The sequence below is a fragment of the Macaca nemestrina genome, chromosome 5 (genome assembly GCF_043159975.1).
Source record: "Macaca nemestrina isolate mMacNem1 chromosome 5, mMacNem.hap1, whole genome shotgun sequence".
Taxonomy (NCBI): Eukaryota; Metazoa; Chordata; class Mammalia; order Primates; family Cercopithecidae; genus Macaca; species Macaca nemestrina.
The window spans coordinates 139,828,265-139,842,739 of record NC_092129.1 but is presented as its reverse complement, the minus strand read 5'-3'; the positions used below and the strand labels follow the sequence as shown (position 1 = coordinate 139,842,739).

General features: G+C 42.0%; 1 protein-coding gene across 4 annotated transcripts in view; it reads left to right on the top strand.

Moving 5' to 3' along the window:
• The window catches only part of BICRAL (BICRA like chromatin remodeling complex associated protein), a 123,464-nt gene that overhangs the window by 63,216 nt on the left and 45,773 nt on the right, over nt 1-14,475 (top strand). For 2 of the 4 annotated variants that reach the window (XM_071097032.1, XM_071097036.1), the window contains exons 2-4: nt 13,114-13,159; nt 13,901-13,949; nt 14,040-14,108. In XM_071097032.1, the coding sequence (XP_070953133.1) occupies nt 13,119-13,159; nt 13,901-13,949; nt 14,040-14,108 (159 nt within the window). In that variant the 5' untranslated portion in view covers nt 13,114-13,118. Of the gene's footprint in view, nt 1-1,049; nt 1,146-9,976; nt 12,330-13,113; nt 13,160-13,900; nt 13,950-14,039; nt 14,109-14,475 lie in introns of those variants that run through there. The other 2 variants (XM_071097034.1, XM_071097035.1) reach the window with 2 other exon arrangements.

Genomic DNA, 14,475 nt, shown 5'->3' with positions numbered 1-14,475 from the left:
TGGTATTTTTAGTAGAGACGGGGTTTCACCGTGTTAGCCAGGATGGTCTCGATCTCCTGACCATGTGATCCACCTGCCTCGGCCTCCCAAAGTGCTCGGATTGTAGGCATGAGCCACTGCGCCCATCCGGGAATTTTTTATTTTTTATTTATTTATTTATTTATTTATTTATTTTTATTTTTATTTTTTTTTTTTGAGACAGAGTTTTGCTCTTGTCACCCAGGCTGGAGTGCAGTGGCACAATCTTGGCTCACTGCAACCTCTGCTTCCGAGGTTCAAGCAATTCGGATTCAAGCCTCCTCGCCTCCTGGATTCAAGCAATTCTCCTGCCTCAGCCTCCAGAGTAGCTGGGACCACAGGCCCAAGCCACCATACCCAGCTTTTTGTAGTTTTTGTAGAGATAGGATTTTTGCCATGTTGCCCAGGCTGGTCTCGAACTCCTGAGCTCAACTGATCCGCCTGTCTCAGCCTCCCAAAGTGTTGGAGTTATAGACATAAGCCACCATGCCCAGCTGGGAATTTTTATTATTTTTATTTATTTATTTTTTGAGATAGAATCTTGCTCTGTTGCCCAGGCTGGAGTGCAGTGGCATGATCTTACCTCACTGCAACCTCTGCCTCCCATGTTCAAGCAGTTCTCCTGCCTCACCCTCCCAAGTAGCTGAGATTACAGGCACATGCCACCACACCTGGCTGAGTTCTGTATTTTTAGTACAGATGGGGTTTCACCATGTTGGCCAGACTTGTCTCGAACTCCTGACCTTAGGTGATCCACCCACCTCAGCATCCCAAAGTGGTGGGATTACAGGCGTGAGCTACCGCACCCGGCAGAATTTTTAAATTTCTAAGTTTTTCTTGTAACAATTTGCCTTACTCTTTTCCACCCACTCCTCCTTGCTTTTAGAAGGCCCTAGCTAGTGACAAAATAAATGAAGAAATCCTTGGTTGAATAATAACTAAAAAACTTAAAGCCAATCATGCTGAGTTTGACAGCTTCTTTTCTCCCCAAATGGATATAATTGTGAAAATATTGTCATGTTTTCTTCTAGCAAAACGTCATATTATTTCACAAAAAGCCCAGCGATTTCACCTGAAGAAGCTTGGGAACTCCTGCCAAAAATTGTAGCACTTCTCACATTGCAATGGTAATGAATTGTTGCATGTCTGTCTTCCAAAAGAAAGTGAGTTCCTTCAAAACGGGAACCATGCCAGAAGGTGAAGTCTTGGAATTACAAAATTTAACAGCACAGTACAATTACAATATAGTAAAAAGAATAAAATGAGAATACTTTATATCCTTATCAACATGAATAGTTATTTGCCCTGCATAACTGGCTATTCATGGCATAACTTTTTGATGGTGACACCCATTGGAAAATTGTTTGCTCAAACACAGTAGTTCACTTTTCAGCCTTGCTTCTTCTGTTCTACAAAATGTGAAGGATTTTTACATTTATTACATTTATGTCATACTATTTTGTATTCCCACTCCCTAGCATAGTACCTGGCGCTAATGTTTGTTAAATGAATATTCTTTACACCCATTGAATAGTTTTATTAAAGATAGGAATTAAAGAAGGAGCCTTTCTCATTCCCTAAGCTGTTCTTCAAGGGTAGAAAACTAAAGGAGGCACAGGAGAAAACTGTGTAAACAATTTAATTATCTGTCCTCCTTCCTTCTTCATTTCTCCTATCCTCCCTCTTTCTGAATACTCTGATCCTATAATCTCTGCTGATGAACTCATATAACCCCTTCGAGAGATTTGGTTCAAGACCTTACAAATGACTATGGGGCCAAAATTGAGTAACCGAGACTGGATTTAACTTCCTGTGTAAAAATGGTAAAAGTCAGACACAATATAATGAAATAATGGTTTTTTAGATATTAGATATCAGGCAGCACAGGACAGTGACTCCTGAGAGGACAAAACAAATGAGATGAGCCCTGTAACTGACCCAGCTTACTGTCAAGAGTGTTTCATTAGGGGAGGAGGAACCCACAGGAAGGCTGATAATCTTCCTTAGTTGAGTTGATGTCTCTGAGAGGTTAAAATGGCCTAATTTCGGCCAGACACGGTGGTTTACGCCTGTAATCCCAGCACTTTGGGAGGCCAAGGCCAATTGGTCACGGGGTCAAGAGATCGAGACCATCCTGGCCAACGTGGTGAAACCCCGTCCCTACTAAAAATACAAAAATTAGCTGGGCGTGGCGGCATGTGCCTGTAATCCCAGCTACTCCCGAGGCTGAGGCAGGAGAATCACTTGAACCCGGGAGGCGGAGGTTGCAGCGAGCCGAGATTACGCCACTGCACTCCAGCCTCCCAACAGAGCGAGATTGCATCTCAAAAAAAAAAAAAAAAAAAAAGCCTACCTTCACAGGGCAGGGTACCAGAGAGAGGCAGCACTACACTTCACTATCTGGAGATCTGCAGAGTCTTTCTCAAGTTTTTAGCTGATAACTGATGTATTTGAGGAAACTCCCTAAGTTCTGGGAAGGAACCCTATTTGGAGCTCACATAGGGCAGAGAATAGTTTGTGTTCCCATCTGCAAGAGTGCAAAACTCCTTGTAATTCATAGAATATCAAATGAGGTATTTATTGCCTCAATATAGGGCAAAATGACTTCTAGACTAAAGATTGACAAAGCTTAAAAGCAAACCTTAAAAGGATCAGACATTTTGTAAAGAAACTGTTGGCCAGATGAGGTGGCTTATACCTGTAATCTTAACACTTTGTGTGGTGGAGACAGGTGGATTGCTTGAGGCCAGGAGTATGAGACCAGCCTGGGCAACATGGTGAAACCCGGTATCTACAAAAAATACAAAAAATACAAAAATTAGCCCACTGTGGAGCTCATGCTTGTAATCCCAACACTGGGAGGCTGAGGCAGGAAGATCACTTGAGACTAAGGGTTCAAGACCACCCTGGGCAACACAGTGAGACCCTGCCTCTTCAAAAAAATTTATTTAAGTTGTTACTATCTTACATAAGTTCAAGAAAATAGTGAAAAGATTAAACAAATAATGGCATGGAATCTCATCTTAGGCCAAGACAACAAAGCAAAAAAAATTTTTTTAATAATAATGACATGGAGTATATTAAAAAGACCCAAATTGAACTTCTGGAGATGAAAACTACAGTGTTTTAAAATAAAAGTTTACTGGATGGGATTAACAGAAGATTAGAGACTGCAGAAGAAAATATTTATGAGTTTGAAGTCATATGAATAGAAGCTATCCTAAATGAAAGCCAGAGAGATTAAAATACTAAAAAAGTTCAGGCATGGTGGCTCACACCTGTAATCCCAACACTTTAGGAGGCCAAGGCAGGAGGATCGCATGAGCCCAGGAGTTCAGGACCAGCCTCCTAGACTACATGGTAAAACCCTGTCTCTACAAAAAATACAGAAATTAGCTGGGCATGATGGCAGGTGCCTGTGGTCCCAGCTTGGGCAGCAGAGCAAAAACCTGTCTCAAATTAATAAATTAAATTAAAAAAATAAAAGACTGAAAGAAAATACAGCATCATTGAGCTGTGGGACACTTCAAATAGTCTAATAATATAACTGTAATTATAGTCCCCAAAGGAGAGGGAGGGGCATAAAATATTTGAAAAAATTAATGGCTGAAATTTTTCTAAATTTCTAAAATTTTCTAAATTGGAGGGAAACTATAAACCTACAGATTCTAGAAGCTTAGTGAACCCTAACCACAGGAGGCATGAAGAGAACTACACCAAGGCTTTTCGTAATCAGATTGCTTAAAACTAGTGGTAAAGAGAAAAATATTTAAAGTGTCCAGAGGAAAAAATGACACATTATGAAAAAAAGAAAGGTAAAAATGATGGCAGACTTTTCTTTGGAAATAATGCAAATGAGAAACAGTACATCAGTATATATATATATATTTTTTTGTATTTTTAGTAGAGACGGGGTTTCACTATGCTAGCCAGGATGGTCTTAATCTCCTGACCTTGTGATCCCCTCCTCTTGGCCTCCCAAAGTGCTGGGATTACAGGCGTGAGCCACCGCGCCTGGCCAGTGTATCAATATCTTTAAAGAACTGAAAGGAAGGCCGGGCGCGGTGGCTCAAGCCTGTAATCCCAGCACTTTGGGAGGCCGAGACGGGCGGATCACGAGGTCGGGAGATCGAGACCATCCTGGCTAACATGGTGAAACCCCGTCTCTACTAAAAAAAATACAAAAAACTAGCCGGGCGAGGTGGCGGGCGCCTGTAGTCCCAGCTACTCGGGAGGCTGAGGCAGGAGAATGGCGTAAACCCGGGAGGCGGAGCTTGCAGTGAGCTGAGATCCGGCCACTGTACTCCAGCCTGGGCGGCAGAGCGAGACTCCGTCTCAAAAAAAAAAAAAAAAAAAAAAAGAACTGAAAGGAAAAGAAAACCCTGTCAATCTTAATATGCCCAGTGAAAATATATTTCAAAAATGAAGGAAAGAGAAACACTTTTTTGGGGGGTGGGGGATAGAATCTCTGCTGTCTCCCAGGCTGGAATGCAGTCACACAAACATGGCTCACTGCAGCCTCAACCTGCCGAGGCTCAGGTGGTCCTCCCACCTCAGCCTCCTGAGTAGCTGGGATTACAGGTGCGCATCACCATGCCCAGCTAATTTTTTTACTTTTTATAGAGACGGGGTTTTTCCGTATTGCCCAGGAGGGTCTCAAACTCCTGGACTCAAGCAATCCGCCCACTTCGGCCTCCCAAAGTGCTGGGATAACAGGCGTGAGCCACCATGCCCATCTCACACTCTTTAAAGATATATCAAAACTGAAAGGATTCATCAGCAAAGACCTGCACTACAAAAAATACTAAAGGATTCCTTTCAGGAGAAGGAAAATGATACCAGATGGAAATCTGGATTTACTTAAGAGAAGGAAGAACACTGGAAGTAGTAAATATGTCAGTAAAAATAAAGTGACTGCAATTCATTTTACCTTCAATAGGTCAGGAGGTAAAAATGTGATTTTGAAGACTGCAACTATTCCTTAGTTCATGTCTGCTTAAAGTCTGTCAATAATTTGCTAACCTCAGCACCTTTTAGAGGTAAATTTGTTTGTAAATTATTGGTAAGTTATGACTCATGTTATAGCAACTTACTACAAGTAAAGCAAATGTCAGCAGTTTTTGGTAAGGTATCTTGTATTGGCTCTTGGTGGTTTTTTTGGTTTTTGGTTTTTTTTTTGAGACAGGGTCTCACTTTGTCACCCAGGCTGGAGTGCAGTGGTGCAATCTAGGCTCACTGTAGTCTCAACCTCCTGAGTTCAAGCCATCTTCACTAGGCTATATACATATATATACACATACACATATGAATACGTGTATATATAAATTATATATACACACATATATATAAATTATACACACACACACACACACACACACACACACATATATATATATATTTTTGAGACGGAGTCTCACTCTGTCACCCAGGCTGGAGTGCAGTGGCCGGATCTCAGCTCACTGCAAGCTCCGCCTTCCGGGTTTACGCCATTCTCCTGCCTCAGCCTCCCGAGTAGCTGGGACTACAGGCGCCCGCCACCGCGCCCGGCTAGTTTTTTGTAATTTTTAATAGAGATGGGGTTTCACCGTGTTAGCCAGGATGGTCTTGATCTCCTGACCTCGTGATCCGCCCATCTAGGCCTCCCAAAGTGCCGGGATTACAGGCCTCAGCCACTGCGCCCGGCCTATTTTTTTTTTTTTTTTTTTTAAGATGAAGTCTCAGTCTGTTACCCAGGTTGGAGTGCAGTGGTGCGATCTTGGCTCACTACAGCCTCTGCCTCCCAGGTTCAAGCAATTCTCCTTCCTGTCTCAGCCTCCCGAGTAACTGGGATTACAGGCGACTGCCACCATGCCCAGCTAATTTTTGTATTTTTGGTAGAGCGGGGTTTCACCCTGTTGGCCAGGCTGGTCTTGAACTCCTGATCTCACGTGATCCACCTGCCTCAGCCACTAGGCTATATTTTTGAATGAAGAAAAAGAACAGAGAAGCAGATAAGGGAGGAAACAAAAATATTTGTAATAGTGGCCACATACCAAATTTCAGTTTGTGCAGTCTTTGAAATCCTGTTTTCTTTTTTTTTTTTGAGACAGGGTCTCACTCTATCACCCAGGCTGGAGTGCAGTAGTGCGATTTCGGCTCACTGCAACCTCTGGCTCCTGGATTCAAGAGATTCTCATGCCTCAGCCCCTATAGTAGCTGGGATTACAGGCACATGCCACCACGCCCAGCTCATTTTTTTGTATTTTCAGTAGAGACAGGGTTTCACCATGTTGGCCAGGCTGTTTCATGGCTCTTAAGGGTCAGTTTTGGTTTTCTTCCATTGCTGGCCAGAATATCTTTTTTTTTTTAGATGGAGTCTCGCTCTGTCACCCAGGCTAGAGTGCAGTGGGGTGATCTTGGCTCACTGCAACCCCCGTCTCCTGGGTTCTAGCAGTTCTCCTGCCTCAGCCTCCCGAGTAGTTGGGATTACAGGCATCCACCACCACGTCCAGCTAATTTTTTGTATTTTTAGTAGCGATGGGGTTTCACCATGTTGGCCAGGCTGGTCTCGAACTCCTGACCTCAGGTGATCCGCCCACCTTGGCCTCCCAAAGTGTTGGGATTACAGGCGTGAGTCACCATGCCCAGCCCAGAATATCTTAAATAGGCAAAACTGATTTGCCGCACTAGCTTTCCTGAAATACCTGTTCTTGCAACCAATATGTTTCTTAATGAGAGCTTAGATTTTCTCCCTCTGTGTGAAAAAAAAAATGATAGTCTGTTATATCTCTGCCTTGGATGTCTTTGAAGTTTTGCTGTGAGCTTAATTAAATTCAGACTGTTTTTAAGATATAGTATTTCTTGGCCAGGTGTGGTGGCTTATGCCTGTAATCCCAGCACTTTGGGAGCCCAAGGTGGGCGTATCAACTGAGGTCGGGAGTTCAAGACCAGCCTGACCAACATGGAGAAAGCCTGTCTCTACTAAAAATATGAAATTAGCCAGGCATGGTGGCACGGGCCTGTAATCCCATCTCGGGAGGCTGAGGCAGGACAATCACTTGAACCTGGGAGGCAGAGGTTGCGGTGAGCTGAGATCGCGCCATTGCACTCTAGCCTGGGCAACAAGAGAGAAACTCCCTCTCAAAAAAAAAAAAAAAAAAGGATACAGCATTTCTTTTAAGACAGCTGATGTAGCTTACTCTCCAGGTCAGTAGGCTGTTTTAAAATACTCTATAGGCTGGGCATGGTAATTGTAATCCCAGCACTTTGGGAGACCTAGGTGGAGGATCGCTTAAGTGCAGCAGTTCAAGACCAGCATGGGCAACACAGTGAGACCTCGTCTCTAGAAAATTAAAAAAAAAAAAAAAAAAAAAAGTTCTAAGTATTTAGCTGGGCACTGTAGCATGTACCTGTAATCCTAGCTTCTCAGAAGACTGAAAGGGGAGGATTGCTTGGGCCCAATAATTCAAGACCAGGCTGGGCAACATAATGAAACCCTGTCTCTTTAAAACAAAAAAAGTTCTGAGTATTTGGTATATTTGGTATACTTAAGGAAAGTGAGCCTCACTTGAGGTTCTTTTTAAATTTTATTTTATTTTTGAGATAGGTTTGGTACTTTTGCCCGGGCTGGAGTGCAGTGGCAAGATCACGACTCAACTGCAACCTTCATGTCCTGGGCTCAAGTCATCCTCTGACCTCAGCCTACCAAGTAGCTGGGACTAAAGGCAAGCGCCACCACACCTGGCTAAACGGACTTGAGGTTCTTGTACTTCAAGGACCATTTTGTCTCCTTCTTCTCCTTGTTTTATTAATTGTATTTATTTTTTGATTAGATCTTACATGCATGTGGCACAAATTTCAAAGGTACAAAAGGACATATAAATAAAGAGTATATCTTCCTCTGTTCCCCAGTCACCCTGTTTTCTTCCCAGAAGTAACTAGTATTACTGGTTACTTGTGCTTCATTTTAGGGTCTATACATTTACACACACACACACATCATGTGTGTATTTTCCCACACACACATCTGGGAACATAATGTACATACTATTCTGCACCTTTCTTTTTTCATTGACCATATATCCTTCCAAGTCAGTATGATTAAAACTGCCTCATTAGTTTTAATGACTGCAGAGTATTCCACTATGTAGGTAAACCATAATTAATCAGGACATTTAATCATGGACATTTAGGGTTTTTAAGAGAGTTTTTTAAATTAAGGTATAGTTCACATACCATAAAATTCACCTTTTTAAAGAATATAACTCAGTAGTTTAATTCAATAACTTTTTTTTTTTTTTTAGAGACAGAGTCTGGCTCTGTCACTTTGGCTGGAGTGCAGTGGTGTAATCATAGCTCACTGCAGCCTTGACCTCCTAGGCTAAAGCAAACAATCTTCCCATCTCAGCCTCCCGAGTAGCTGGAACTACAGGAGTGCACCACCACACTCAACTAATTTTTAAATGTTTTATAGAGATGGGGTCTCACTACATTGCCAAGCAGGTTCAAGAACGTGTTTATTGCCCCAGAAGGAAACCCCATACCCATGACATCTAAGGTTTTGCAGTCCTTTGTTAAAACCAATAATACTAAAATAATAATAATACTGCCCTGGATATTCTTATACACATGTCATTTGGCACATGTGAAAGAATATCCAAGTGACAGCTGGTTATGGTGGCACATACCTGTAGGCCCAGCTAGTTAGAGGGTTAAGGATCTCTTGAGCCCAGAAGTTCAAGTCCAGCCTGGCCAACATAGAGAGACCCCATCTCTTTAAAAAAAAAAAAAGTGAGTGAAAAAAAAAGAGTATCTGCAGTACAAATACCTGGAAATAGATTTGCTTGGTAAGCTGATTTATTCACTTAAGATTTTGGAAGACATTGCTGAATTGCCCTCACTAGAGGTTATATGAGACTGTATCCTGTCAGTGTATAGACGTTCCTATTTCCCCACTCCCTGCTAGCATAATTCTTCATCCAACTTTTTTATCATTGCCAATCTGACAGGACATGTAGTATCTCACTACAATATTAATTTATATTTCTCTTATTGTAAGTAAGGTTGATTATTTTATATGCTTAGGAGCTACTTGTATTTCCTTTGTTGTGAATTGATTGCTCATAAACTGATTAAATCTTTGATATTCTGGAGGGATCCTGATAAAAAAAAATTTCCTTATTTAGAATAGCTTTTTATGTATTAGGGAGAAAAGCCCTGATAAAAAATTTTCCTTATTTATAGGAGCTCTTTATGTATTAGGGAGAAAAGCACTCTGTGGTATGAATTGGAGATATTTTTCCCAGTTATTTTTGTTTTAGTCTTTGACTTTGCTTATGATGTGTTTTTCTTTTATCATGCAGAAGCTTTGTATTTTATGTTGACTTTGTCAGTCTTTTATGACTTGTGTGTCTTATGACATCCTTTGACTTTCCTCACTCCAACATTGTTTAAAAAAAAATTCTCCCATGTGTTATTCTAGTACTTTAAGTTTCTTCCTCCCTCCACCATGTAACGCTTAGATCCATCTAGAATTTATTTTGTGTAAGATAAGAGTTGTGAATCTACCTTATTTTCCCCATATGGTTAACAACTTTTCCCCACCGCTTTGAAATGTCATTTTTACACTGTGTCCTCTTGATTAAAAGCTATTATTATTATAATTTTTTTTTTTTTTTTTTTTTTTTTTTTGAGACGGAGTCTCGCTCTGTCGCCCAGGCTGGAGTGCAGTGGCCGGATCTCAGCTCACTGCAAGCTCCGCCTCCCGGGTTCACGCCATTCTCCTGCCTCAGCCTCCCGAGTAGCTGGGACTACAGGCGCCCGCCACCGCGCCCGGCTAGTTTTTTGTATTTTTTAGTAGAGACGGGGTTTCACCGTGTTAGCCAGGATGGTCTCTATCTCCTGACCTCGTGATCCACCCATCTCGGCCTCCCAAAGTGCTGGGATTACAGGCTTGAGCCACCGCGCCCGGCCAAAAAGCTATTATTTGTTTGTTGGTGCAATTCAGAACAATTTTAAATATTAGCTTTAATTTTTTAAGAGAGGTAGTCAGGTGCTCAGGGCAGTGATTTCTGAACTCTTGGGGTGCCTACAGCCCCCTTCTCTCCACGACAAATCCTACTGCTGAGTGCTAGTGCTGCTATTTACAGAGGGGACGACGTTTTGCCCACGTCTCTTGGGCCCAGAAATAGTTTCCAACCACTCATACAGGGATTTCCCCTTAGCCTCATAAAATCTACCTGGGGTCAGCCACCCATCTAGGGATGTTACTTGAATGAGAAAAGAGCCTCAACAGGAGTCCAGAATTAAAGGGAGAATCTTTCCAGAGAAAACAAAATTCTTCACTTCTGGGTCTTAGTGACTGATCTTCAGATTATCATCTCGTTTTATTTATTTTTCTTTTTAATTTTATTTTTTGAGACAAAATCTCGCTCTGTCACCCAGGCTGGAGTGCAGTGGCGTGATCTCGGCTCACTGCAACCTCCGCCTCCCAGGTTCAAGCAATTTTGCTGCCTCAGCCTCCCGAGTAGCTGAGACTACAGGCATGTGCCACCACACCTGGCTAATTTTTTGTATTTTTAGTAGAGATGGGTTTCACCATGTTGGCCAGGCTGGTCTCGAACTCCTGACCTCAAGTGATCCACTCACCTCGGCCTCCCAAAATGCTGGGATTACAGGCATGTGCCACCGTGCCTGGCCTATCTTCTCATTTTAAAATCATAGTCAAGTTTTACAATTTTGCTTTGGTAAATTTATTTTGATGGACCGTAGGTCATCTGGTGAAAGGAACCCCTGGTTTAGGCTATATTATGACTACATTTTGGCATTATTTGAAGCTAGAGAATACAGGACTAAGGGGTCATCTCTTTTAATTTGAAACCATTTTAAGGTGAGAAAAGAGTGTGGCCCTTTAAAAAGTAGAATTCTCAGGGTGCCCCGACTGTAAAGGCTCCTAGAGTTGTACCTACTGGGACCAGAGGAGAAGGCCTGTCTGGCAGTTCCCGATGCTGCTGATAGGGGGTAGATATCCCCAGGGAGCCTTCTTTCAAGCCAAGTGTTTGACCCCCTGTTTTGTTTGGTAGAGAAGATTGCACAATGGCTTTTAATCTCATTCAATATTATAAAATTGTTCTGTTTGCACTACTCAAGGAGTAGTTTGTCATTCTGAACTTAGGGGTAGCAGATGTTCTCCGTGCTTGCAAGTGCTGGTGGTAGTAACACCTCAGTGGAGTGACTGGTGGTGACTTCCTGCCTCAGGGCTGTTTAACCCTTAGGGCACCTTATCAAGTAGAGGAATTAGGCAAGTGTGTCAAGTAAGGAGGGAAGCTGGGAGAGTCGGGGAAGTGTTTTTCTTTGGTATAGACTATTTTTCACTTACATTTTTATTAATTAGTTTGTTCCAGAGACAGACACTTAAAAAAAATGAATTCACAAAGGATACAGGGGAATTCAATTTAAGTGGTCATGTTAAAAAAGTAATATCTCCTTTATAGGCTTAATGTATGTCATAATTGGCTAATTTATTCCATATGATTGTGATGCCTGAGAGACAAGCCTATGGTTTGCTGATGAGCCATGGTTAATACAATTTTATCTCACTAAATGTCGTCAGGATTTAAGGGAAGACCTTCACACAGATTTCTCTGTATCTATGTGATGATCATTTTCCTGCTTTTCTTTCTGTCCCATCTTCACTCCTTCCACAGTCACGTTACGGTAGTATAGTCATGCCAGTGTGCCCGTGAGTAACTCCAAGTCTGAGTTCTAAAAAGCAGGTTTCACTTAGCCAGCTGCCCTTGTCAGTTTCAGCCTTGGGAGTCACCTTTTGGTATCTTTTCCCACTTCTTCTTCCTCCTTTCTCAACCACCATTTCTCCTCTCCATTGGATTCTACAGGGTTTGTAATCTCCCAGATCATTCAGCAGCTGGACGAATTCACCCGCCAAGGGGAAGATCCCTGGCAGATCCCAGTGGGGGTACTTACCCCTTCCAGACTCTTCCTGAGGAAAGCAAGTTACCTTCTGTGTAGCAGGAGTACATTTTATATTAGTTTGGCCTTGTGACTGTTAGAGTGGGAAGTCTGAGGGAATTGGAGAAGAGATGTAGTTTTAACAGAGGAAAAATATTTAGTAGAGACTGTCCTTTCTGCCTTCTTCGGGCGTGTCCCTCTTCTGGGCATCTCTTCAGGATTTCATTCCTCCGTCCAACTGCTGTTCACAACTGCCCTTTCCAACTGCTCCAGAACTCTTGGCCCTGGCATTCCGTGATGTAAATTATTCCACGCATGGCTCAAAATGGGTGTGAAGCGGTGTTGCCAGGTGTCGGATCGCTAGTGTAAGTTTCCCAGTCTGTGGGGAGAGCTGCTTTTGGAATCTGTGCAGTTGTTGTTGTTCAGCTGAAGCATAGTCATTTCACTGGCTAAGCTTGACGCTGTCGCTGGCTGGGGAGAGAGGGATCTGAGGGCCTGGAGCTGGGGTGAACTTTTTTGGTTGAGATTCTCTACTTTAAGGATTCTAGTGTTAGGATGTAGATTGTTTGGAGTTGAACAGGGGTGGTGGTGCTGCAGAGGGAGAACACAGGACCTGCGGGCCAGAGCCTGCAGAGACTGCCTGCGGCTAGGGTGCCCCTCTTCTCTCTCTAAATGCAGGAAGAACTATTTTCCTATCTTCCTAAAGATAGCCAGAATATGGCAAAAAATGTAGATTGTTCACCATGTTTAGGGACATTGAGTCACAAAATTAAAAGACCTCTATGTCTATGAGATCTTTTCTAAAACATAAATATTATTTCTCCCCTTGTTTATTGTACATTTTGAGGAAGTTACTATTCATGGTTTATAGCCCCTTGGGGGAATCTGCATGTGAAGGAAGTTGCTGCCAACTATCTTTGATTTGTCTAGATTCTTTTTCGACTTACAAGTTAAGGGTTTGTTTCCAATAAAAAGTTTAAATTGAATATTTTATCTCTCAAAAATTACATCAATAATAAGCCGAGGAAAACTCACATGAATTACAGTTATTTATCCGGAAAAGTGTAAGGCATATGTTTATATTGCATTGATACTACTGCCTTTAATCTGCTTTACTGAAACCTGTTTTCCTCTCCCTTTTCTTTGTAGTTGTCATGGATGATGATGATGACTCGTGTCTCCTTGATCTTATTGGGTAAGATGCTTATTCCAAAACCCGGGTAAATCAAATGTGTGAGATTTGCTGAACACTAAAACAACCTAATAGCGTATTAACACCTGGTAGGTATTTTAAATAAAAATTAAATAATAATCATAGGTTTAGTAGAGAAACAAAGGACTTGATTAACATAGGGGCTGTAATTCAGTAATTCTTTTTTTATTTTTCCTTTTGAGACAGGGTCTCACTCTGTCACCCAGGCTGAAGTGCAGCAGCACAGTCTCAGCTCACTGTAGCCTCTACCTCCCAGGCCCATACGATCCTCCCACCTCAGCCTGCCAAGTATCTGGGACTACAGGCACGCACCACCATGCCTGGCTAATTTTTTGTATTTTTTGTATTTTTTTTTTTTTTTGTAGAGACAGGGTTTTGCCATGTTGTATAGGCTGGTCTCTAACTCCTAGACTCAAGTGATCCTGCTGCCTCAGCCTTCCAAAGTGCTGGGATTACAGGCATGAGCCACTGCGCCCAGCAAGTAATTATTTGTTAAATTTATTTCCTAATAAATCCCAGGAGGGAAAAGTGAATAATAATAGGAAATGGCACAATATCAAAACAAAAACAAGATAAAAATTTTAAAAACTACTAATTGTTTTAAAATAGGGAGAGGATTTTACTCAGGTAATCATTTTCTTTCTACTCTAGTAAAAATTAGTTCTAAATGTAGGTAGTGTATTTGTTTGTTGTTTTATCTCTTTTTTTTCCTCTCTTTTCTAGAGACCCACAAGCATTGAACTATTTTCTACATGGACCTAGTAATAAATCTGTAAGTAATGCGTAGCACGCTACAGACATCTATTTTGTTTCTGCTTTACAGTTAAAGTAGTAACCACCTATTGAATTTGTATCTTTGCAGAGCAATGATGACTTGACTAATGCAGGATATTCTGCAGCCAATTCGAATTCAATTTTCGCCAACTCTAGTGTGAGTATTGGAAACTAAATGCAGTGATTAAATGGTTTCTATCTCATTGATGCCTTGTGAATTGAGCCTTTAACTGCCTTTGTATCGTGAGAATCCTTACCTTGTCTGTTGTAATTTATTTTATTTTATTTATTTATTTTGAGATGGGGCCTCACTCTGTCACCCAGGCTGGAGTGCAGTGGTGTGATCACAGCTCACCGCAGCCTCGACCTCCCAGGCTGAAGCAATCATCCCACCTCAGCCTCCCAAATAGCTGCGACTACAGGCGCGTGCCACCAGACGGGCTGATTTTTGTATTTTTAATAGAGACAGAGTTTCGCCATGTTAGCCCAGCTGGTCTTGAGCTCTCAGGCTCAAGCAATCCACC